We start from the raw sequence: 25637 nt of genomic DNA, 5'->3' as shown, positions 1-25637 counted from the left end.
TAAGGGCCCTTGGCATCGCCTCGCCAGCCGTTGGCCTTGGGCAGGAAGCAGTGGACGAAATGCAGCTTGGACTTCTTGAGGGTGTCGATCAGGGCATCCTGATGGGTGGGAGAAGGAGACCACGGTCAAGAGTGGGTGGGGGGCTTGGAAGGAGAGGCGACTGCAGTCCAAAGGACTGCTGACCACTAGCCTGTCCAACGATCTCCCCCATTCATCAACCAACAGGCCATCATCCCCTTTTCATTAATGTTGATCCTCCTGGTCTCTCTTTAAAGTTTATATACTGCTTTTATGCTTTGATATTTTAATGGACACTGCTCTGGGTCCCTATGAGAGATCGCTATAAGACGGGGGGACTTTAGATCCCAGAATCCCCCAGGCAGAAATGTTTCAAGAGGGGTGAATTTCAACTCCCAGAATTCCTTAGCCAGCATGCTTTAAGACGGGTGGACTTTGACTCCCAGAATTCCACAGCCAGTATCTAAGGGATTCTGGGAGTTGGAGTTCACCCATCTTCAAGCATGCAGGCTGGAGAATTCTGGGAATTAAAATCCACCCCTCTTAAAGCTTGCCGGCTGGGGAATTCTGGGAATTAAAATCCACCCATCTTAAAGCATGCAGGCTGGAGAATTCTGGGAATTAAAATCCACCCATCTTAAAGCTTGCTGGCTGGGGGATTCTGGGAATTAAAATCCACCCATCTTAAAGCATGCAGGCTGGAGAATTCTGGGAATTAAAATCCACCCCTCTTAAAGCTTGCTGGCTGGGGGATTCTGGGAATTAAAATCCACCCATCTTCAAGCATGCAGGCTGGAGAATTCTGGGAATTAAAATCCACCCATCTTAAAGCTTGCTGGCTGGGGGATTCTGGGAATTAAAATCCACCCATCTTAAAGCATGCAGGCTGGAGAATTCTGGGAATTAAAATCCACCCATCTTAAAGCTTGCTGGCTGGGGGATTCTGGGAATTAAAATCCACCCATCTTCAAGCATGCAGGCTGGAGAATTCTGGGAATTAAAATCCACCCCTCTTAAAGCTTGCCGGCTGGGGAATTCTGGGAATTAAAATCCACCCATTTTAAAGCTTGCTGGCTGGGGGATTCTGGGAATTAAAATCCACCCATCTTAAAGCATGCAGGCTGGAGAATTCTGGGAATTAAAATCCACCCATCTTAAAGCTTGCTGGCTGGGGGATTCTGGGAATTAAAATCCACCCATTTTAAAGCTTGCTGGCTGGAGAATTCTGGGAATTAAAATCCACCCATCTTAAAGCATTGCTGGCTGGAGAATTCTGGGAATTAAAATCCACCCATTTTAAAGCTTGCTGGCTGGAGAATTCTGGGAATTAAAATCCACCCATCTTAAAGCTTGCTGGCTGGAGAATTCTGGGAATTAAAATCCACCCCTCTTAAAGCATGCCGGCTGGGGGATTCTGGGAATTAAAATCCACCCCTCTTAAAGCATGCCAGCTGGGGGATTCTGGGAATTAAAATCCACCCCTCTTAAAGCATGCCGGCTGGGGGATTCTGGGAATTAAAATCCACCCCTCTTAAAGCATGCCGGCTGGGGGATTCTGGGAATTAAAATCCACCCATCTTAAAGCTTGCTGGCTGGGGGATTCTGGGAATTAAAATCCACCCATCTTAAAGCTTGCTGGCTGGGGAATTCTGGGAATTAAAATCCACCCATCTTAAAGCATGCAGGCTGGAGAATTCTGGGAATTAAAATCCACCCCTCTTAAAGCATGCCGGCTGGGGGATTCTGGGAATTAAAATCCACCCATCTTCAAGCATGCAGGCTGGAGAATTCTGGGAATTAAAATCCACCCATCTTAAAGCATGCCGGCTGGGGGATTCTGGAACTGGAAGTCCACCCATCTTAAAGTCGCCTTTCCCTAGACATGCAGGGTCCCCCTTTCCTCTGGGCCCAGAACCCCCCCGAGACTCACCACCTGCAGCTTGACCTGGATGCACACAGACTTCTTCTTCACCGCAGCCACCCCCGTGGTGAAGGTCTTGCGCATGCTGGTGGCTCTGCGCAGGGCCAGCTGGGAGCCCCCCTCCAGACCCGCGATGGAGCCCGAGAGCACCGTGGTGGCCCCCGCTCGGCCTGCAAAGAGGCTGCTGATGATTTTCCTGAGGAAGGAAAAGGAAAGAGGAGAGAGAGAGAGAGAGGATGGGTGCCTTCCTTCTCCTCAAGATGAATTAACAGAATAACACGGTTATAACACTCCCTTTCTTTTTTCCTTCCCTCTTCTCCTCTTCCCTTTCTCCTTTCCATCTTCCTTCCTTCCTTCCTTCCTTCCTTCCTTCCTTCCTTCCCTCCCTCCCTTCTTCCTTTCTTCCTCCCTCCCTCCCTTCCCATTTCCCTTTGTCATTTTACTCATCTTTTTCCTTTTCCTTCCTTCTTGGGTTCATTTGTGGCTATGTAGGGATTGTAGGCAGATGCCTTGTTTGACTCTACCGCCTTGTTCTGCCACTCCTCCACCTCCACAATTTTCCTTCTCCTCCTTTTTCCTTTCAGATTTTTTTTCCTTCCTTCCTTCCTTCCTTCCTTCCTTCCTTCCTTCCTTCCTTCCTTCCTTCCTTCCTTCCTTCTGCTGGAAGGGACCTGGGAGGTCTTCTATTCCAACCCCGTTTAAGCAGGAGATCCTTATACCCTTTCAGGCAAATGCTGTCCTGTCTCTTCTTCAAAGCCTCCAGTTTCAGAGAAAGGTCCTCCTGCCTGCCTGAGGTCAGAGCCTCCCCGGGCAGCCCAAGGGAGTTTGCTAGCCCCACCCACCCACCCAAAGACCGTCTGCCTTACTTTTGGGATTCCTGGAGGAGGACCAAGCTGTTTTGAGAGGCGGGATTTTGCCGGACGTAACTCAGCCAGCCGCTGGTGTCGTACTCCACCCAGTTGGTGCCGTAGCTATGTCCCAGGAAGAAATGCCGAGCTTTATTGCTCCGGAGAAGCGGGTTGGAGGCTGCCAAAGTAAGAGAGGTGAAAATTCAGGACTCTGGGCCCCCTCCCCATCTATTCTCTGCCTCCCGAGTCCCAGCTGATCAGGAGGAAATGGGGATTTTGCAGTAACCTTCCCCTGCCACGCCCCCCCCCCAAGCTGTGCCCCCACTGTTGTCGTAAATCGAGGACTACCAATCCTTGGCTCCCCTTGGGAGGCAGTTTCTGCTCCAAAGACGGAAGCCAAGAGGGGAAACCAGAGCGACCCCACCGGATTCAGGGTGAGCCCAGTTTATCCCAGTTCAACACCCTTCCTTCCCCGAGTACCTTTTTTGTCTCCGTCCTGTGGGCCGTAGTGGGTGAAGAGCCGCTCGAGAAGACCCTCCTCGCTGCCCCCAGGCTGGAAGGACTCCTCCTCCAACAGCCACAGCAGGCCACGGGCTTCGTCGGTCCGGGCCAGGGTGCGAACCTGCGGGGAGGCCCCCAAAATGTTACAGGATGGACATCAGTGATGGGAGTCTCAAAGGGGCTTTTCCAAAAGTCGACTGGACTTCCTTGGGTTTTTCCTTGAAAACGTTTTGCTCCTGATCCAAGAAGCTTCTTCACTGAGGGACACTGAAAGAGGAGGGGGGAGAGAGAAAGAAAGGGAGAGAGAGAGAGAGAGAGAGAAAGAAAAGAGAGAGAAAAACAGAAAGAAGGAAGGAAGGAAGGAAAGAGAGGGAGGAGGAAGGGAGAGAGGGAAGGAGGGAGGGAAGGAAGGAAGGAAAAGAAAGAAAGACAGGAGAGAGAGAGAGAAAGGAAGGAAGGAAGGGAAGGAGAAAGGAAGGAAGGAAGGAAAGAAAGAAGAGAAAAGAGAGGAGAAAAGGAGCATGAAAGAGAGAGAAAGGAAGGAAGAAAGAGGAAGGAAGGAAAGAAAGAAAGAAAGAAAGAAGAGAAAAAGAACATGAAAGAGAGAGAGAAAGAAAGAAAGAAAGAGGAAGGAAGGAAGGAAGGAAGGAAAGAAAGAAGGGAGAGAGGGAGGGAAGGAAGGAAGGAATGAAGGAAAGAAAGAAAGAAAGAAAGAAAGAAAGAAAGAAAGAAAGAAAGAAAGAAAGAAAGAAAGAAAGAAAGAAAGACAGGAGGGAGAGAGTAAGGAAGGGAGGAAGGGAGGGAGAAAGGAAGGAAGGAAAGAAAGAAAGAAGAGAAAAGAGAGAAGAGAAAAAGAGCATGAAAGAGAGAGAAAGAAAGAAAGCAAGAGGAAGGAAGGAAGGAAAGAAAGAAAGAAAGAAAGAAGGGAGAGAGGGAGGGAAGGAAGGAAGGAAGGAAGGACGGACGGACAGACCCCGGAAAAACTGAAGAAGCTTCTTGGATGAGAAGCGAGATGTTTTCAAAGAAAAAAACCAGTTACCTTTGGGGCAACCGTGACTTGGAGCGTTGAGAATCTCCACGGACGGTCAGTGACTGGAGATTTGGGGAGGGGGCCTGGAAAAGCAGAGGGACGAGAAGGGTCAGACGCTGCCCCTCCCGGCCTGGCATGCCCCAGCCCCAAAGCCCCGCAGGGGAGGCAGCCCGAGCGGCCGGCTCCGTTCGTTCGGCTCCAGCCTGGGAACAAAAACTTCCCCGCCAAGAATCAATACTTAATAAAAGGGGCTTCGGCTGCACGGAAATTCAATCCGGAGCCTTAAGCCTCGAAATTACTCCCTGCAACTCAGTGGGGAGCACAAAAAGAGCTGCTCTCCGTACAAACACACACAAAAACACACACACGCCAGGCCCAGGCAGGCAGGAACACACAACCACACAGTCCTCGCGGCGGGGGCTGATGGACTTCAGGCAGGGTTTGGCAGGAAAAATCAAGAGAGGGGGGGGGGGCAATTGTGAAAGGGCTTCCCAGAATCCCCCAGCCAGCAGGTTTTAAGAGGGGTGGACTACAACTCCCAGAATCCCCCAGCCAGCATGCTTTAAAGCAGAGGTCTTTAAACTTGGCAGCTTTAAGACTTGTGGACTCCAACTCCCAGAATCCCCCAGCCAGCAGGTTTTAAGAGGGGTGGACTCCAACTCCCAGAATCCCCCAGCCAGCATGCTTTAAAGCAGAGGTCTTTAAACTTGGCAGCTTTAAGACTTGTGGACTCCAACTCCCAGAATCCCCCAGCCAGCAGGTTTTAAGAGGGGTGGACTCCAACTCCCAGAATCCCCCAGCCAGCATGCTTTAAAGCAGAGGTCTTCAAACTTGGCAGCTTTAAGACTTGTGGACTTCAACTCCCAGAATCCCCCAGCCAGCTGGAGAATTCTGGGAGTTGAAGTCCACAAGTCTTAAAGCTGCCAAGTTTGAAGGCCTCTGCTTTAAAATGAGGACTTCCCAGAATTCCCAGGAGCCAGATTCACTTAACAACCGAGCGACTCACTTAACAACTGCAGCGACTCACTTAGCAACTGCGGCAAGAAAGGCAGTTAACACGGGGCAAAAGTCACCGAACCACTGTCTCGCTTAACCACAGAAACTTTTATGCTTAATTACGGTCGTTAAGCCGAGGACCGCCTCTGCTAACCCAACAACTGCAACGATCCAGTTGGCAAGGAAAGCCGCAAAGCGGGACAAAGTTCCCCTGAACCGCCGTCTCAGTTTGTGAACAGAAAGTTGGGCTCGGTTATGGACCACCTCTGTTAACCCGACAACTGCAACGATTCGCTCAACAACGGGGGCAAGCAACGGTCCTGCTTAGCGGCAGAAATCTGGGGCTCCGTTGCGGTCGTATGTCGAGGACTGCCTCCCTGTGCCCTTAACTTCTATAGTATCACGTCGCAGCCCAACTCTTCCCCAAGGCCAGGGGCTCCCAAGCAAGGAAGGGGAGAGAGACGGAAGAAGGGGAAGAGTTGGGGGCCTTGAACCCCGTTTCCCATGCTGCTTACCAGTGCCTGATGGGACGCTTCGTCCATTGTGGCCACGGAGCCCGAGACACTGGGCTCCAAGGCGTCTAAGGAGAGGTCTACGTTCTCCTAGAGAGCAGGGACAGAGGAGGTGTGATTAGTGTCCAGTGGCCACAGGTCCAAGGCGCCCAGAGAGAGGAGAGATGGAGACACCAGTGGTCAGTGCATTAGTCAGGAGAGAGAGTCCACCGGCCACCCCCTCCGCAGCCCCCCCATCACCCCCACCCGCCTGGAAAGTGAAAGGAAATAAAATCCGGGTGGGCTGAAAGAGAGAATTCCCCGTGGGGAGAAAAAGTGAGGAGCAGGATATTGAGGGTCTAGGTGCCCTCTGGAGGACCCAACATGTAGGGCAGGGAGCTCCAAGCTTAGCCATTGGGAGGCTTGTGGACTTCAACTCCCAGAATTCTGGGAGTTAAAGGCCACGAGTCTTCAAGGGTCGCCAAGCTTGGAGACTACCATCTCATCTCGGCATAGGGCAATCTCAGCCTAACAAAATAACAAGAGTGGGGAGGGACTTTAGAGGTCTTCTAGTCCAACCTCCTGCTCAATCAGGAGACCCTACGCCATTTCAGACAAAGGGCTGTCCAGTCTCTTCTTGAAAACCTCCCATGATGGAGCATCCACAGCTTCTGGTGGCCAGCAGTTCCACTGGTCAATTGTTCTCATTGTCAGGAAATTTCTCCTTAATTCCAGGTTGCTTCTCTCCTTGATTAGTTTCCAACCATTGCCCTCCCTTCCTTCCTTCCTTCCTTCCTTCCTTCCCTTCCCTTCCCTTCCTTTCCTTCCTTCCATCCTTCCTTTCCTTCCTTCCTTCCATCCTTCCTTCCTTCCTTCCCTTCCTTTCCTTCCTTCCTTCCTTCCATAGAATTATAGAATAACGAAGTTGGAAGGGACTTTAGAGGTCTTCTAGTCCAACCCCATTCAAGCACGAGACCCTACGCCATTTCAGACAAAGGGCTGTCCAATCTCTTCTTGAAAACCTCCCATGATGGAGCATCCACAGCTTCTGGTGGCAAGCAGTTCCACTGGTCAATTGTTCTCATTGTCAGGAAATTTCTCCTTAATTCCAGGTTGCTTCTCTCCTTGATTAGTTTCCAACCATTGCCCTTCCTTCCTTTCCTTCCTTCCCTTCCTTCCTTCCTTCTTTCACTTCCTTCCTTCCTTCCTTCCTTCCTTCCTTCCTTCCCTTCCCTTCTTCCCTTTCCTTCCTTCCTTCCTTTCCTTCCTTTCCTTCCTTCTTTCCCTTCCTTCCTTCCTTCCTTCCTTCCTTCCTTCCTTCCTTCCTTCCTTCCTTCCTTCCTTCCATAGAATTATAGAATAACGAAGTTGGAAGGGACTTTAGAGGTCTTCTAGTCCAACCCCGTTCAAGCAGGAGACCCTACACCATTTCAGACAAATGGCTGTCCAGTCTCTCCTTAAAAACTTCCAGCGATGAAGCACCCACAACTTCTGGTGGCAAGCTGTTCCACTGGTCAATTGCTCTCAGAGTCAGGAAATTTCTCCTTAGTTCTAGGTTGCTTCTCTCCTAGTTGCCATCCTTAACAGAATAACGGGGACCCTGGAGGTCTTCTAGTCCAACCCACGCTCCTATACTTTTACAAATGCTCCTATAGCGTTTACAAACTTCTGGTGGCAAGCTGTTCCACTGGTTAATTGTCCTCGCTGTCAGGAAATTCCTCCTTAGTTCACTTCCTTGATGAGTTTCCATCTGTGGCTTCCAGGTCCCCCCCCTCCTCTTCTTTTGGGTCCCTCCGTCCCTCCCACCCAGGGAAGCTTACCTCCTTGTATCGCTCCAGCTCCTGCACGAAGGTGCGTTCATGAAAGAGCCCCTGCAGCCTCTCCTGGGCGTAGTTGTGGCACAGCTCCTCAAACGTGGCCCCCCGGCTCTGTCCGGCCATCTCGGGGTTCTGTAGGCCGGGCGTGTCCACGATCATCATGGAGCACAAGGAACGCTGGTTGGACTTCAGGGCCCTGCAGGGAAAGAGAGGGAGGTCGGAGGGTGGGGTGGAAATGATGTGGGAGGGTTGTTAAGGATATTCTTGGCTCATAACTGACGTTATGGGTTATGGTGCAGAGTATCCCTTGAGTATGCACATGGAAAAACGGCTGAGAGTGTTTATGAATAATCACAGTTTATATACTGACCCACTGAGTTGTGGTAGTCTTCTACTTTTTAGGAAAAAGTAAAGCAAAGTCCAGTAACAATCCAAGTCATACACAAATAAGGCGATAGTTAAAATATCAATTCAGGGATATGCCAAGTACAAAGTCTTCTTACCAGTTGTTGTCATTACACAATAAAAACAGTTCTTCTTGAGTTTCAAACAGGAACGAGTTCAGTATTAAAACATTCAATAAATAGTGGAAAGCAACAAGTAGCAACGATCAAACAGTGATCGTGCAGAGAGATCAGGTAGAGAGTAACAGCAAATAAGCAGATAAAATGGTGTAGTGTCCACAAGCCATGATTCAGGCTTCCCCTTAAGTACATTGGCTAGAGAGCTCAGCCAATCAGGATACAGGATGATGCAACACAGTCTTAAAGCAATATAATACCTTTTGACAAACATGCATTGATAGTTTATATATTGCCTGACCAACTAGTTAGACAATAGCCACTTCCGAACAAGGGCCCTGGGTTTCTGCCCCACCTGGTAGCAATTCCGCTTGGCTCGCTGGACAAAAGGACATTACGGGTAGTCCTCGGCTTACGACCACAACTGAACCCCCCCTCCCCCCAAATTTGGATCGCTAAGCAGGGCAGTGAGTTTTTTGTCCCGTTTGATAACCTTTCCTGCCACAGTTGTTAAGTGAAACACTGCAGTGGTTAAGGAAGCCTCATGGTTGTTAAGTGAAACATTGCAGTGGTTAAGGAAGCCTCATGGTTGTTAAGTGAAACATTGCAGTGGTTAAGGAAGCCTCATGGTTGTTAAGTGAAACATTGCAGTGGTTAAGGAAGCCTCAAAGTTGTTAAGTGAAACACTGCAGTGGTTAAGGAAGCCTCAAAGTTGTTAAGTGAAACACTGCAGTGGTTAAGGAAGCCTCATGGTTGTTAAGTGAAACATTGCAGTGGTTAAGGTAGCCTCAAGGTTGTTAAGTGAAACATTGCAGTGGTTTATTTATTTATTTATTTATTTGTTTAAATTTCTATACCGCCCTTCTCCAAATAGGACTCAGGGCGGTGCACAGCCTAAGTAAAAACAAAACATACAAAATTTAAAAAACAGTATTAAAATAATTAGATATTCTGGCCGTAAATTAAAACAACCCAATTTAAAACCAATTTAAAATTTAGCTCAAGCCAGCCCAGCTAGTTGAAATAAATAAGTTTTCAGGGCCCGACGAAAAATCCGGAGGTCTGTTATTATACGTTATAGGTTAAGGTAGCCTCAAGGTTGTTAAGTGAAACATTGCAGTGGTTAAGGTAGCCTCAAGTTGTTAAGTGAAACACTGCAGTGGTTAAGTCTGTCACATGGTTGTTAAGTGAAACACTGAAGTGGTTAAGGTAGCCTCAAGGTTGTTAAGTGAAACATTGCAGTGGTTAAGGAAGCCTCAAGGTTGTTAAGTGAAACACTGCAGTGGTTATGGTAGCCTCAAGGTTGTTAAGTGAAACACTGCAGTGGTTATGGTAGCCTCAAGGTTGTTAAGTGAAACATTGCAGTGGTTAAGGTAGCCTCAAGGTTACCACTTTTTAAAATGTTTTTAATATGTTTTGTTACTGTTTTTTAACTTTGGGGCCAAACTTATATATATCTTTTTAAATTGTTTTTAATGTTTGTATCTATGTTTTTTACTTTGGCTGTACACCGCCCTGAGTCCTTCGGGAGAAGGGCGGTCTATAAACTTGATAATAAATAAATAAAAAATAAATAAAAAGCTTGTTAAGTGAAACACTGCAGTGGTGAAGTCCGTCACACGGTTGTTAAGTGAATCGGGCTTCTCCGTGTGACTATGCCTGTCAGAAGGTCGCAAAAGGGGATCACGTGTCCCCGGGACACTGGGGCGGTCATAAATACGAGTCAGTTGCCAAGGGCCTGAATTTTGATCACGTGACCATGGGGGATGCTGGAACGGTCGTAAGTGTGGAAAATGGTCCTAAGTCACTTCTTTCAGTGCTGTTGTAACTTCGAATGACCAATAAATGAACTGTTGTTAAAGTCAAGGGCTACCTCTACAGGTAATGCTTGACTTATCACCGTTCGCTTAGTGACCGTTTGAAGTTACAAGGGCACTGAAAAAAGAGACTTATGACCATTTTTCATCCTTATGACCGTTGCATGGTTTCATGGGCGGAATTCGGACATTAGGCCACTGATTCATACTTATGACGGTCACAGTGTCCTGGGATCACGTGATCCCCCTTTGCGACCTTCCAATGAGCAAAATCAATGGGGGAAGCTGGATTCGCTTAACAACCAGTGTTAGTTAACAGCTGCAGTGATTCACTTAAAGTCGTAAAACGGCTCAAAGAACTCATTCAAAACGGTCTCGGTTAGCACAGGAAATTTTGGGCTCACTTATGGTCGTAAGTCGAGGAATACCGGTACCTTTTTATGACCCTGCCTGTCCATCCATGCCTTCGAGCTTTATTTGGCACGATTCCAGATTCCAATTATAGGTGATTTTTGTTAAAATGAAAAAAAAAAAAAGATATATAATCACAGGCATGGCATGGCTTTCATCATCCTCGTTTAACGACCCCCATAATCCCTTGCGGGGTGGAGTCTGGGCAACTGAATGGAGCCGGCAGAGTGTTTTCATGGCCGGATGCCCTTCCCTGTTGCCAATGAGGAGTTTTGTTCAGTAGATATATTCTCATTGAGCCCAGAGAGAGAAATATCTGCCTCTACCTAGGATCGAACTCACAGGCGAGAGCGCCCCCTCTAGGCCACCGCGCCACTCTGCTGCCCTGCAGGGCTTTGCTATAATGTCAAATAGAGGAAGAAGCCCATTTTGGTCGTGTTACTAAATATGTAGAATGAAATGATTTCTTAAAATCATCCTCAAACGTGGCATTTGCGCATTACGGTGTTGTGACAACAGAGCCTCGTTAAGCGGGAGAAGATTTTCACAGCTAATTAGCCTATTGTCTAAAAAAAAAAAAAAAAATCGAGCGGCAGAAAATTAGCCCAACGGAAGGACACGATTAACTTGGCCTTGGAAAGTCCCAGCATCGGCAGTCCTCGACTTACGACGGTGATGAGAGGCTGGAATTTCCCCGGCTAAGCGAGGCAGCCGCGGAGTGAGTGTTTGCCACAGTCGTTCAACGAATCGCTGCTGCTGTTAAGTGAACCGTGGGGTCGTTAAGCGAATCTGACTCCTCCCACACTCCTCGGCTTTAGAAGGTTGCAAGAACGGATCACGTGACCCTGGGACACTGCGACCACCGTCATAAATAGGAGACAGTTGACAGGTGTCCAGATTTTGATCTTGTGAGCGTGAGAGTGGTGGAACGGTCGTAAGTGTGAAAAACTGGTTGTAAGTTGCTTTTTTTCAGTGCCGTAGTAACTTTGGTCACTAAACGGATGGTTGTAAGTCGAGGACTGCCTGTATTGACAGGAAATGGGGGTACCATATCTGTGTAAATGGAGAAAGGACCCCAAAACTAAACTGAATTTTTTTATCCAAAGAAGAGACTATATCTAACCTTGTTTCTATTCTGAAATTGCTTCCGGATTTTGTTCTTTCAATGTAAAAATAAATAAATAAATGAAACTTTGATTTTATTTTTGTTAACTAGGCAGGCTCATCGTTCTAGAAATGGCTTGTGCACACTTTTGTTGTGTAAAAGCAAAAAGTTGTGGTTGTCCTTTTGTTTACCTTCTACTGTGCTCAAGAGAGTCGGAAGTTGGTGCCTATTTCTTTCCTTTCCTCCCTTTCAAATATACAAATCAAACTAAACTAAACTAAACTAAACTTTCCTTTCCTACATTTCTTTCCACCTCTTCATAGTTTCCCACTACATTTTTGTTTTTTTTCTTTGCATTTTATATTTCGAAAAACCAATTTTTTTTAAAAAAAAAAAAGAGAGAGAAAGGACCCCAAAACTAGAGACCCCAGTACCAAGGGGTTGTGGACGAAGGCTCCTGTTACAATCCAGCTTATTGCCTGGTGGGGTCTCTTTACCTGCAGCTGCACAGGTGTGGCCCCCACCCCTTCAGAGAAAGGACAAAGCCCCCCCATCCCTTGGGAGGTTGTGGAGCTATATGGGCTGAAGGACCCCCCCCCCCGTCCTCATTTCATCCTGGCTTTTAGAAAGGGGGAAAAACTCGGCTGGGTGTAAAAAGCCCACCCCCCATTGGCATCGGGGGGGGAGGAGGGTCTGGCCAGATCTCGGACACTGATGGAGCCTGTTAATGGCCAGAGACGGGCAAGAGTCCCTGTAGTACAGTGGACTAAAGCACTGTTATTAACATCTGCTGCCTGCAATTACTGCGAGTTCAAATCTCGCCAGGCTCAAGGTTGACTCAGCCTTCCATCCTTCCGAGGCAGGTAAAATGAGGACCCGGATTGTGGGGGCAATAAGCTGACTTTGTATAAATATACAAAAGGATGAAGGCTATTGCTTAACGCATTGTAAGCCGCCATGAGTCTCCGGAGAAGGGCGGCATATAAATCAAATTTAAAAAAAAAAAAAAGAGGAGGGGGCACGTGGAGGAAGAAGAGACCCCTGCAGTCTCTTACCTGTTGAGTAGACAGATGAGGAGAGTGAACAGCTCCGAGTACAAGCCGGAGGTCAGGGCTTCCAAGCACTCCAAGGCAGAGATTTTGGGACCTGCAGAGAGAGAAAAAGGGTGGGGGGAGGTGAGGTGGGTGCTGCCTGGAAGGGATCCCCCCGTCCCACCCCACCGCGGCACCAGAATTGAGTCAGGGGTCTCCAAAGGGCTCGGGATACGTTGGATGGGTGGGGAACATCCGTCTCTCTCTTGCCCAGGTCCAGGGGAAGGGGGGGGGAGGATGCTCTTATCCAGCTAAAAGTGGCATTACAACACCCCCTCCCCAACTAAATAGGGCAGAGTTTGGGGGGAAACCCCTTCCCTTCCCCTTCTGCACAACACCCAGCGGAGGGCCTCACGCTCTGATTCATCTGGTGCTGGGGAGGCTTCCTTCACAAGCCGAATCCAAACGGCTGCTTACCTTGAGTGTGTGTGTGTGAGACAGAGAGAGAGAGAGAGAGAGAGAGAGAGAGAGAGAGAGAGAGGAAATGAAAGAGGGAGGGAGGGGGAAAGAAAGAGAGAGAGAGAAAGGAAGAAAGAAAGACTCAAATGTTGCAGTGTGTGTGTGTGTGTGTGTGTGTGTGTGTGTGAAAGAGAGAGAGAGAGAAAGAGGAAATGAAAAAGGGAGGGAGAGAAAGAGAAAGAAAGAAAGAAAGAAAGACTCAAATGTTGCAGTGTGTGTGTGAGAGAGAGAGAAAGAAAGAGAGAAAGAAAGACTCAAATGTTGCAGTGTGTGTGTGTGTGTGTGTGTGTGAAAGAGAGAGAGAAAGAGGAAATGAAAAAGGGAGGGAGAGAAAGAGAAAGAAAGAAAGAGAGAAAGAAAGACAAATGTTGCAGTGTATGTGTGAGAGAGAGAAAAAAAGAGGAAATGAAAGAGGGAGGGAGGGAGAAAGAAAGATAGAAAGAAAGAAAAAGAAAGACTCAAATGTTGCAGTGTATGTGTGAGACAGAGAAAAAAAGAGGAAATGAAAGAGGGAGGGAGGGAGGGAGAAAGAAAGATAGAGAGAAAGAAAGAAAAAGAAAGACTCAAATGTTGCAGTGTATGTGTGAGAGAGAGAAAAAAAGAGGAAATGAAAGAGGGAGGGAGGGAGGGAGAAAGAAAGATAGAGAGAAAGAAAGAGAAAGAAAGACAAATGTTGCAGTGTATGTGTGAGAGAGAGAAAAAAAGAGGAAATGAAAGAGGGAGGGAGGGAGGGAGAAAGAAAGATAGAGAGAAAGAAAGAAAAAGAAAGACTCAAATGTTGCAGTGTATGTGTGAGAGAGAGAAAAAAAGAGGAAATGAAAGAGGGAGGGAGGGAGGGAGAAAGAAAGATAGAGAGAAAGAAAGAAAAAGAAAGACAAATGTTGCAGTGTATGTGTGAGAGAGAGAAAAAAAGAGGAAATGAAAGAGGGAGGGAGGGAGGGAGGGAGGGAGGGAGGAAGAAAGAAAGATAGAGAAAGAAAGAAAGAAAGAAAAAGAAAGACTCAAATGTTGCAGTATGTGTGAGAGAAAGAGAGAAAGAAAGAAAAAAAGAACGAAAGAAAGATTCAAATGTTGCAGTGTGTGTGAGAGAGAGAGAGAGAAAGAGGAAATGAACGAGGGAGGGAGAGAGAAAAAGAGAGAAAGAAAGAAAAAGAAAGACTCAAATGTTGCAGTGTGTGAGAAAGAAAGAAAGAAAGAAAGAAAGAAAGAAAGAAAGAAAGAAAGAAAGAAAGAAAGAAAGAAAGAAAGAAAGAAAGAAAGAAAGATCAAATGTCACAGTCCTGGGATTCCCTGAAGTAACGCATGGATTACATGGAGCCCCCCATTCCACCCCGCCCTGATCAAGGCCGATTATTTCATGGGGGGGGGGAGCTTAGAGCTGACCCCCCACTCAATCTCCCTCTTTCGTGGACTCATTTATTTCCAGCCGCTCCTGGATCAGCCCCCTGCCCGGCCAATCCCCTTGCCTGGCCCCCAATTTGGGGGCGTCCCAACCCCCAGCTGTGAACCAACCGGGGCCACTCAATCTGGCGCCGTTATCGTGGGGCAGCCGACCTCCGGCCCGGGGCTGGCTCCAAGTCCCAAGCGCCCTGCAGCCCCGAGCTGGGGCTCTGCCCAGGCCTGGCCACTCACCTGAGCCGTCGGCCAGCCCCGCCTCCTCGGGCCCCTGGCGGAAGGAGGTGGACCTCGGCAGGGAGCCCTTGGGCTGCTGCTTGAAGATGGCCGAGGAGAGCTCCTCCAGGTTGCAGCCCAGGAGGTAGGCGGCTTTCTGGGCCCACTCGTGGCGGGCAAACTGCTTCCTCCCGGCTGGAAGAGAAGAGATGGGGGGGGTGAGCCCAGGAAGGAGAGGGGGGCCCCCCATGCCAGCCCAGGGCAAGGAGGACCAGCACACCTGGGCAGGGGGGGGGGCAAGAGGCCCAGCCCCACAGACAGGGCACTCATCCCTCCCACAGACCCCCCCCCCCCCCAAAGAAGAGGACAGAGATTTTATAAAAGGCAACTGGACTTTCTTGCGTTTGCTTTCTTTGAAAATGTTTCGCTTCTCGTCCAAGAGGCTTCTTCAGTTCTTCAGAGAGAGAAAAGGAAAAAGAGGGACGGATGGATGGAAGGAAGGAAGGGAGGGAGGGAAGGAGGGAGGGAGAAAGGTAGAAAAACAGGAAGGAAAAAAAGGAAGGGAAATGGGAGAGAGGGAGGGACAAAAGAAGGAAAGGAAGGAAGGAAATGGGAAGGAGGGAGGAAGCTGGGGAAACAGGAAGAAAAAAGAAAGTGAAATGGAAAGGAGGGAAGGAGGAAGGGGGAAGGAAGGAGAAAGCCAGGAAAATGGGAAGAAAAAAATAGAAGGGAAAAAATGGAAGGGAGGGAGGGAGGGAGGAAGGAAATGGAAAGGAAAAAAGAAGGGGAAAATGGAAGGGAAGGAGGAAGGGAGGAAGGAAGGAAGGAAAGGAAGGAAGGAGGGAGGGAGGGAGGGAGAAAGCCAAGAAAAGAGGAAGGAAGAAAAGAAAGAAAGGGAAATGAAGGGAAAAAATGGAAGGGAGGGAGGGAGGAAAGAAGGAAGGAAAGAAGGAAGGAAAGAAGGAAGGAAGGAAAGAAGGAAAGAAGGGGGTTAGAGGGAAGGAAGGAAGGGGGATGGAGGGAAGGAAGAAAGAAATGAAGGAAGGAAGGAAGAAAAGAAAGAAAGGGAAATGAAGGGAAAAATGGAAGGGAGGGAGGAAAAGAAGGAAGGAAGGAAGGAAGGGGGATGGATGGATGGAAGGAAGGAAGGAAGGGGGATGGAGGGAAGGAAGAAAGAAATGAAGGAAGGAAGAAAAGAAAGAAAGAAAGGGAAATGAAGGGAAAAATGGAAGGGAGGGAGGGAGGGAGGGACGAAAGAAGGAAGGAAGGAAGGAAGGAAGGAAGGAAGGAAGGAAGGAAGGAAGGAAGGAAGGAAGGAAAGAAGGAAGAAGCAAAACCTTTTCAGGGAAAGAAACCCCAAGGAAGCCCAGCTGCCTCCATCCCTGGCCTGAGAGCGGAGGCAGCAGATTCTCCGCAGACGTTTCCCCAGGAGGAGATCCCTTCCGCGCCTCTTCCGTGGCCAGGGACCAGCGGAGGGGAGGACAATTGCATTAAGGGGAGGAGGGGGGGCTCCATCGGGGTCCCTGTGGGGCGGGACCCTCGCCCGGCCTTGTGGTCATTCATCGTGCATGAGAGGGAAGAACAAGAGCCAGGAGCAGAGAGGACGAGCGAGCGTCAGCCGAGAAGGTCCTAATGAAAATGTAGTTAGGAAGTTGATGAGACGAGATGGGAGGTCCACCGCCTTAGCTGCACTGCCGGGGTAAGCATGGCAGGCAGCCGTGTGTGTGTGTGTGTGTGTGTGTTAGTATGCAAGAAAAACCTTCTGCCTGCCTTGCCGACTCTGTTATTCTGCTATCCTTCCTTCCTTCCTTCCTTCCTTCCTTCCTTCCTTCCTTCCTTGATTTGATTTGATTTGATTTGATTTGATTTGATTTGATTTATTAGATTTCTATACTGCCCTTCTCCCGAAGGACTCAGGGCGGTGTACAGCCATATTAAAACACATATAAATATTCAAAATTTAAAACAATTTAAAATTGAATATATAAAATATTCCTTCCTTCCTTCCTTCCTTCTCCAACACTGGAAGTTTTCAAGAAGGGACTGGACAAGCATTTGTCTCAAATGGTAGAGGTTCTCCTGCTTGAGCAGGGGGTTGGACTAGAAGACCTCCAAGGTCCCTCCCTCCCTCCCTCCCTGTCCGTCATTCCTTCCTTCTTTTCCTTCCTTCCTTCCTTCCTTCCTTCCTCTCTTTTTCCTTCTTTTTCCTTCTTTTTCCTTCTAGAATCCTAAGGCTGGAAGGGACCTCGGAGGCCTTCTAGACCAACCTCCTGCTCAAGTATTCCAGTCCAGACAAACGGCTGTCCAATCTCTCCTTGAAAAGCCTCCCGTGTCAGAGCAACCACAACTCCTTGTGTCCAGTCGTTCCACTGGTTAATTGTTCCCACTGTAGGGAAATTTCTCCTTATTTCTAGGTTGCTTCTCTCCATGATTGGAAAACCCTGCTGTGTCCCATCTGAAAATGTAGGTGGGAGGAGGGATCCGCAAGGTATGGTCAAAAAACTTAAGATGACAAGTCCACTGTTAGGACATGACTATTACCTAACTTGTTGGTTGGCAATATATAAACCATCAATGTAGCTTTAAGACTGCTGTATTGCATCATACTGTGTCCTGATTGGTTAGTCCTGTAGCCAATGCCCTTAAGAGGGAGCTAGAAACATGGTTTGCTGTTCTTGCTCTCTGATATCTCTGTTTGCAAATCCGGAAGAACTGTTTATTGTGAATGACTACGAAAACTGGTAAGAAGACTTTGTTATTGGATTATCCCTGGACTGTCGTTTTGCTATCTTCTGCTTTATATATGAATGACCTGGACTGTTTATTGGACTGTGCCTTACTATTTCCTGAAAGTAAAACACAACTCAGTGTATCTGTGTGTTGGCTGTGTTTATTCAAAACTACTCTCAATCGTTTTCATGTGCACACCCTTGCTACTCAAGGGTTACTCTGCGAATTCCTTAACACCCACTGGTTCAACAGAAGCCCCTCCTGATGCAGGTGGAAACAGGGGAGAGCTCTGATGGAACCATTCGTGGCCGCCATCTTGACTGTTTTGGACCACACCTGGGGAAGGCCCCAGTGAAAAAGTGTTGAAATGCCAGGTGTGATGAACCGGCAGCAGAAGGACAGACAGACAGGCGAGGCCCGAAAGCTGGATGCAAAGAAACGGAGGGAAGGAGGAGAAGAAGAGAGGGAGAGGTAAAAAGGAGATGGCCTTTGGGGTTAACGGAGAGCACGTTACCTTCACTGCTGTCTGAATTGCACAAGGGACGGCATGCACCATGCAAACACAAAAAGAGTGAGTTAGAAGGCGGATGCGGCACCAACAACACAAATACATACACCCCGGGGGGAAAAAGGTGGGGGGTTTTGAGGCGGAAGACCCTCCCTCACATTCAAAGCAAGCAGGACATTGATGTTCCTTGGCAGGGAGACGCAAAATCTGGGGCACATTTTATCCCCGCTGGGTGTTAAGAGCCAACGGAGTAAAGCAACGGAGATATGGGTCTTAGGTATCCCCCCACCCACCCAAGATCCTTTAGCTCAGCGGCCCCCCAATCTTTGGGGCCCCAGGGACCGGTTCTGTGGAGAGAGGTTTTTCTGTGGACCGGAAGGGAGATGGTTTTGCATGCTGCCTGCATCCCAGAGATGGGACTTCACCTGTTTGGGAGGCTTCTGGCACGCCGTGGCCTGGTCCACATACCATGGTTTGGAGACCCCTGCTTTAGCTAGAGAGGGCCAAGAGCTTCTCAAACTTAGCAACTAGAAGATGGGTGGGCTTCAACTCCCAGAATCCCCCAGCCAGCTTGCTTTTAAATGGATGGACTTCCACTCCCAGAATTCCCCAGACAGCATCCTTTAAGAGGGGTGGGCTTCCACTCCCAGAATCCCCCAGCCAGCAATGCTTTAAGAGGGGAGGACTTCCACTCCCAGAATCCCCCAGTCAGCAATGCTTTAAGAGGGGTGGACTTCCACTCCCAGAATTCCCCAGCCAGCATCCTTTAAGAGGGGTGGGCTTCCACTCCCAGAATTCCCCAGCCAGCTATGCTTTAAGAGGGGTGGACTTCCACTCCCAGAATCCCCCAGTCAGCAATGCTTTAAAAGGGATGCACTTCCACTCCCAGAATTCCCCAGCCAACCTGCTTTAAGAGAGGTGGACTTCCACTCCCAGAATTCCCCAGCCAGCCTGCTTTAAGAGGGGTGGACTTCCACTCCCAGAATTCCCCAGCCAGCCTGCTTTAAAATGGATGGACTTCCAATCCCAGAATTCCCCAGCCGGCATCCTTTAAGAGGGGTGGGCTTCCACTCCCAGAATTCCCCAGCCAGCCTGCTTTAAGAGGGATGGACTTCCACTCCCAGAATTCCCCAGCCAGCCTGCTTTAAAATGGATGGACTTCCACTCCCAGAATTCCCCAGCCAGCATCCTTTAAGAGGGGTGGGCTTCCACTCCCAGAATTCCCCAGCCAGCCTGCTTTAAGAGGGATGGACTTCCACTCCCAGAATTCCCCAGCCAGCCTGCTTTAAAATGGATGGACTTCCACTCCCAGAATTCCCCAGCCAGCCTGCTTTAAGAGGGATGGACTTCAACTCCCAGAATTCCCCAGCCAACCTACTTTAAGAGGGGTGGACTTCCACTCCCAGAATTCCCCAGCCAGCCTGCTTTAAGAGGGGTGGACTTCCACTCCCAGAATTCCCCAGCCAGCCTGCTTTAAGAGGGGTGGACTTCCACTCCCAGAATTCCCCAGCCAGCCTGCTTTAAGAGGGGTGGGCTTCCACTCCCAGAATTCCCCAGCCAGCTATGCTTTAAGAGGGGTGGACTTCCACTCCCAGAATCCCCCAGTCAGCAATGCTTTAAAAGGGATGCACTTCCACTCCCAGAATTCCCCAGCCAACCTACTTTAAGAGGGGTGGACTTCCACTCCCAGAATTCCCCAGCCAACCTGCTTTAAGAGGGATGGACTTCCACTCCCAGAATTCCCCAGCCAGCCTGCTTTAAGAGGGGTGGACTTCCACTCCCAGAATTCCCCAACCAGCATGCTTTAAGAGGGGTGGACTTCCACTCCCAGAATTCCCCAGCCAGCCTGCTTTAAGAGGGGTGGACTTCCACTCCCAGAATTCCCCAGCCAGCATGCTTTAAGAGGGGTGGACTTCCACTCCCAGAATTCCCCAACCAGCATGCTTTAAGAGGGGTGGACTTCCATTCCCAGAATTCCCCAGCCAGCCTGCTTTAAAATGGATGGACTTCCACTCCCAGAATTCCCCAACCAGCATGCTTTAAAAGGGGTGGACTTCCACTCCCAGAATTCCCCAGCCAACCTACTTTAAGAGGGGTGGACTTCCACTCCCAGAATTCCCCAGCCAGCCTACTTTAAGAGGGGTGGACTTCCACTCCCAGAATTCCCCAGCCAACCTACTTTAAGAGGGGTGGACTTCCACTCCCAGAATTCCCCAGCCAATCTACTTTAAGAGGGGTGGACTTCCACTCCCAGAATTCCCCAGCCAGCCTGCTTTAAGAGGGGTGGACTTCCACTCCCAGAATTCCCCAGCCAACCTACTTTAAGAGGGGTGGACTTCCACTCCCAGAATTCCCCAGCCAACCTGCTTTAAGAGGGGTGGACTTCCACTCCCAGAATTCCCCAGCCAGCCTGCTTTAAGAGGGGTGGACTTCCACTCCCAGAATTCCCCAGCCAACCTACTTTAAGAGGGGTGGACTTCCACTCCCAGAATTCCCCAGCCAATCTACTTTAAGAGGGGTGGACTTCCACTCCCAGAATTCCCCAGCCAGCCTGCTTTAAGAGGGGTGGACTTCCACTCCCAGAATTCCCCAGCCAACCTACTTTAAGAGGGGTGGACTTCCACTCCCAGAATTCCCCAGCCAACCTGCTTTAAGAGGGGTGGACTTCCACTCCCAGAATTCCCCAGCCAGCCTGCTTTAAGAGGGGTGGACTTCCACTCCCAGAATTCCCCAGCCAACCTACTTTAAGAGGGGTGGACTTCCACTCCCAGAATTCCCCAGCCAACCTGCTTTAAGAGGGGTGGACTTCCACTCCCAGAATTCCCCAGCCAGCCTGCTTTAAGAGGGGTGGACTTCCACTCCCAGAATTCCCCAGCCAACCTGCTTTAAGAGGGGTGGACTTCCACTCCCAGAATTCCCCAGCCAGCCTGCTTTAAGAGGGATGGACTTCCACTCCCAGAATTCCCCAGCCAGCCTGCTTTAAAATGGATGGACTTCCACTCCCAGAATTCCCCAGCCAGCCTGCTTTAAGAGGGATGGACTTCAACTCACAGAATTCCCCAGCCAACCTAATTTAAGAGGGGTGGACTTCCACTCCCAGAATTCCCCAGCCAGCCTGCTTTAAGAGGGGTGGGCTTCCACTCCCAGAATCCCCCAGTCAGCAATGCTTTAAAAGGGATGCACTTCCACTCCCAGAATTCCCCAGCCAACCTACTTTAAGAGGGGTGGACTTTCACTCCCAGAATTCCCCAGCCAACCTGCTTTAAAATGGATGGACTTCCACTCCCAGAATTCCCCAGCCAGCCTGCTTTAAGAGGGGTGGACTTCCACTCCCAGAATTCCCCAGCCAACCTACTTTAAGAGGGGTGGACTTCCACTCCCAGAATTCCCCAGCCAGCCTGCTTTAAGAGGGGTGGACTTCCACTCCCAGAATTCCCCAGCCAGCCTGCTTTAAGAGGGGTGGACTTCCACTCCCAGAATTCCCCAGCCAACCTGCTTTAAGAGGGGTGGACTTCCACTCCCAGAATTCCCCAGCCAGCCTGCTTTAAGAGGGGTGGACTTCCACTCCCAGAATTCCCCAGCCAGCCTGCTTTAAAATGGATGGACTTCCACTCCCAGAATTCCCCAGCCAGCCTGCTTTAAGAGGGATGGACTTCCACTCCCAGAATTCCCCAGCCAGCCTGCTTTAACATGGATGGACTTCCACTCCCAGAATTCCCCAGCCAGCCTGCTTTAAGAGGGATGGACTTCAACTCCCAGAATTCCCCAGCCAACCTACTTTAAGAGGGGTGGACTTCCACTCCCAGAATTCCCCAGCCAGCCTGCTTTAAGAGGGGTGGGCTTCCACTCCCAGAATCCCCCAGTCAGCAATGCTTTAAAAGGGATGCACTTCCACTCCCAGAATTCCCCAGCCAACCTACTTTAAGAGGGGTGGACTTTCACTCCCAGAATTCCCCAGCCAACCTGCTTTAAAATGGATGGACTTCCACTCCCAGAATTCCCCAGCCAGCCATGCTTTAAGAGGGGTGGACTTCCACTCCCAGAATTCCCCAGCCAACCTGCTTTAAGAGGGGTGGACTTCCACTCCCAGAATTCCCCAGCCAGCCTGCTTTAAAATGGATGGACTTCCACTCCCAGAATTCCCCAGCCAGCCATGCTTTAAGAGGGGTGGACTTCCACTCCCAGAATTCCCCAGCCAGCATGCTTTAAGAGGGGTGGGCTTCCACTCCCAGAATTCCCCAGCCAACCTACTTTAAGAGGGGTGGACTTCCACTCCCAGAATTCCCCAGCCAGCCATGCTTTAAGAGGGGTGGGCTTCCACTCCCAGAATTCCCCAGCCAGCCTGCTTTAAGAGGGGTGGGCTTCCACTCCCAGAATTCCCCAGCCAGCCATGCTTTAAGAGGGGTGGGCTTCCACTCCCAGAATTCCCCAGCCAGCCTGCTTTAAGAGGGGTGGGCTTCCACTCCCAGAATTCCCCAGCCAGCTATGCTTTAAGAGGGGTGGACTTCCACTCCCAGAATCCCCCAGTCAGCAATGCTTTAAAAGGGATGCACTTCCACTCCCAGAATTCCCCAGCCAACCTACTTTAAAATGGATGGACTTCAACTCCCAGAATTCCCCAGCCAGCAATGCTTTAAGAGGGGTGGGCTTCCACTCCCAGAATTCCCCAGCCAGCAATGCTTTAAGAGGGGTGGACTTCCACTCCCAGAATTTCCCAGCCAGCAATGCTTTAAGGGGGGTGGACTTCCACTCCCAGAATTCCCCAGCCAGCTATGCTTTAAGAGGGGTGGACTTCCACTCCCAGAATCCCCCAGTCAGCAATGCTTTAAGAGGGGTGGACTTCCACTCCCAGAATTCCCCAGCCAGCATCCTTTAAGAGGGGTGGGCTTCCACTCCCAGAATTCCACAGCCAGCTATGCTTTAAGAGGGGTGGACTTCCACTCCCAGAATCCCCCAGTCAGCAATGCTTTAAAAGGGATGCACTTCCACTCCCAGAATTCCCCAGCCAACCTGCTTTAAGAGGGGTGGACTTCAACTCCCAGAATTCCCCAGCCAGCCATGCTTTAAGAGGGGTGGACTTTCACTCCCAGAATTCCCCAGCCAACCTGCTTTAAGAGGGGTGGACTTCCACTCCCAGAATTCCCCAGCCAGCCTGCTTTAAAATGGATGGACTTCCACTCCCAGAATTCCCCAGCCAGCCATGCTTTAAGAGGGGTGGACTTCAACTCCCAGAATTCCCCAGCCAGCCATGCTTTAAAAGGGATGCACTTCAACTCCCAGAATTCCCCAGCCAACCTACTTTAAGAGGGGTGGACTTCCACTCCCAGAATTCCCCAGCCAACCTACTTTAAGAGGGGTGGACTTCCACTCCCAGAATTCCCCAGCCAACCTACTTTAAGAGGGGTGGACTTCCACTCCCAGAATTCCCCAGCCAACCTACTTTAAGAGGGGAGGACTTCCACTCCCAGAATTCCCCAGCCAACCTACTTTAAGAGGGGTGGACTTCCACTCCCAGAATTCCCCAGCCAACCTACTTTAAGAGGGGTGGACTTCCACTCCCAGAATTCCCCAGCCAGCCATGCTTTAAGAGGGGTGGACTTCAACTCCCAGAATTCCCCAGCCAACCTACTTTAAGAGGGGTGGACTTCCACTCCCAGAATTCCCCAGCCAGCATGCTTTAAGAGGGGTGGGCTTCCACTCCCAGAATTCCCCAGCCAACCTACTTTAAGAGGGGTGGACTTCCACTCCCAGAATTCCCCAGCCAGCCATGCTTTAAGTGGGGTGGACTTCAACTCCCAGAATTCCCCAGCCAACCTACTTTAAGAGGGGTGGACTTCCACTCCCAGAATTCCCCAGCCAACCTACTTTAAGAGGGGTGGACTTCCACTCCCAGAATTCCCCAGCCAAGCTACTTTAAGAGGGGTGGGCTTCCACTCCCAGAATTCCCCAGCCAGCCATGCTTTAAGAGGGGTGGGCTTCCACTCCCAGAATTCCCCATTCAGCCATGCTTTAAGTGGGGTGGACTTCAACTCCCAGAATTCCCCAGCCAACCTACTTTAAGAGGGGTGGACTTCCACTCCCAGAATTCCCCAGCCAACCTACTTTAAGAGGGGTGGACTTCCACTCCCAGAATTCCCCAGCCAGCATGCTTTAAGAGGGGTGGGCTTCCACTCCCAGAATTCCCCAGCCAGCCATGCTTTAAGAGGGGTGGGCTTCCACTCCCAGAATTCCCCATTCAGCCATGCTTTAAGAGGGGTGGACTTCAACTCCCAGAATTCCCCAGCCAACCTACTTTAAGAGGGGTGGACTTTCACTCCCAGAATTCCCCAGCCAACCTGCTTTAAGAGGGGTGGACTTCCACTCCCAGAATTCCCCAGCCAGCCTGCTTTAAAATGGATGGACTTCCACTCCCAGAATTCCCCAGCCAGCCATGCTTTAAGAGGGGTGGACTTCAACTCCCAGAATTCCCCAGCCAGCCATGCTTTAAAAGGGATGCACTTCAACTCCCAGAATTCCCCAGCCAACCTACTTTAAGAGGGGTGGACTTCCACTCCCAGAATTCCCCAGCCAGCATGCTTTAAGAGGGGTGGGCTTCCACTCCCAGAATTCCCCAGCCAGCCATGCTTTAAGAGGGGTGGACTTCCACTCCCAGAATTCCCCAGCCAGCCATGCTTTAAGAGGGGTGGACTTCCACTCCCAGAATTCCCCAGCCAGCCATGCTTTAAGAGGGGTGGACTTCAACTCCCAGAATTCCCCAGCCAGCCATGCTTTAAAAGGGATGCACTTCAACTCCCAGAATTCCCCAGCCAACCTACTTTAAGAGGGGTGGACTTCCACTCCCAGAATTCCCCAGCCAGCATGCTTTAAGAGGGGTGGGCTTCCACTCCCAGAATTCCCCAGCCAACCTACTTTAAGAGGGGTGGACTTCCACTCCCAGAATTCCCCAGCCAGCCATGCTTTAAGAGGGGTGGGCTTCCACTCCCAGAATTCCCCAGCCAGCCTGCTTTAAGAGGGGTGGACTTTCACTCCCAGAATTCCCCAGCCAGCCATGCTTTAAGAGGGGTGGACTTTCACTCCCAGAATTCCCCAGCCAACCTGCTTTAAGAGGGGTGGACTTCCACTCCCAGAATCCCCCAGTCAGCAATGCTTTAAAAGGGATGCACTTCCACTCCCAGAATTCCCCAGCCAGCCATGCTTTAAGAGGGGTGGACTTTCACTCCCAGAATTCCCCAGCCAGCCATGCTTTAAGAGGGGTGGGCTTCCACTCCCAGAATTCCCCAGCCAGCCTGCTTTAAGAGGGGTGGGCTTCCACTCCCAGAATTCCCCAGCCAGCCATGCTTTAAGAGGGGTGGACTTCCACTCCCAGAATCCCCCAGCCAGCCATGCTTTAAGAGGGGTGGACTTCCACTCCCAGAATTCCCCAGCCAGCCTGCTTTAAGAGGGGTGGACTTCCACTCCCAGAATTCCCCAGCCAGCCTGCTTTAAAATGGATGGACTTCCACTCCCAGAATTCCCCAGCCAGCCATGCTTTAAGAGGGGTGGACTTCAACTCCCAGAATTCCCCAGCCAACCTACTTTAAGAGGGGTGGACTTCCACTCCCAGAATTCCCCAGCCAACCTACTTTAAGAGGGGTGGACTTCCACTCCCAGAATTCCCCAGCCAGCCATGCTTTAAGAGGGGTGGGCTTCCACTCCCAGAATTCCCCAGCCAACCTACTTTAAGAGGGGTGGACTTCCACTCCCAGAATTCCCCAGCCAACCT

General features: G+C 50.1%; 1 protein-coding gene across 11 annotated transcripts in view; it reads right to left on the bottom strand.

Annotated features, from left to right (window-relative positions):
• Window positions 1-25637, bottom strand: part of MYO18A (myosin XVIIIA) — a 212522-nt gene that overhangs the window by 85894 nt on the left and 100991 nt on the right. For all 11 annotated transcript variants that reach the window (XM_087890417.1, XM_087890475.1, XM_087890399.1 and 8 more), the window contains 8 exons: window positions 14659-14832; window positions 12532-12622; window positions 7626-7818; window positions 5830-5916; window positions 3268-3409; window positions 2806-2965; window positions 1949-2135; window positions 1-98 (listed from right to left, as the gene is read on the bottom strand). The exon at window positions 1-98 is cut by the window's left edge and continues 140 nt beyond it. In XM_087890417.1, coding sequence (XP_087746543.1) covers window positions 1-98; window positions 1949-2135; window positions 2806-2965; window positions 3268-3409; window positions 5830-5916; window positions 7626-7818; window positions 12532-12622; window positions 14659-14832 — 1132 coding nt within the window. The remainder of the gene's footprint in view (window positions 99-1948; window positions 2136-2805; window positions 2966-3267; window positions 3410-5829; window positions 5917-7625; window positions 7819-12531; window positions 12623-14658; window positions 14833-25637) is intronic.

This window comes from Pantherophis guttatus, chromosome 1 (assembly GCF_059756535.1).
Source record: "Pantherophis guttatus breed Tessera chromosome 1, ASM5975653v1, whole genome shotgun sequence".
Lineage (NCBI taxonomy): Eukaryota > Metazoa > Chordata > Lepidosauria > Squamata > Colubridae > Pantherophis > Pantherophis guttatus.
This window is presented reverse-complemented; position numbering and strand designations above follow the sequence as displayed.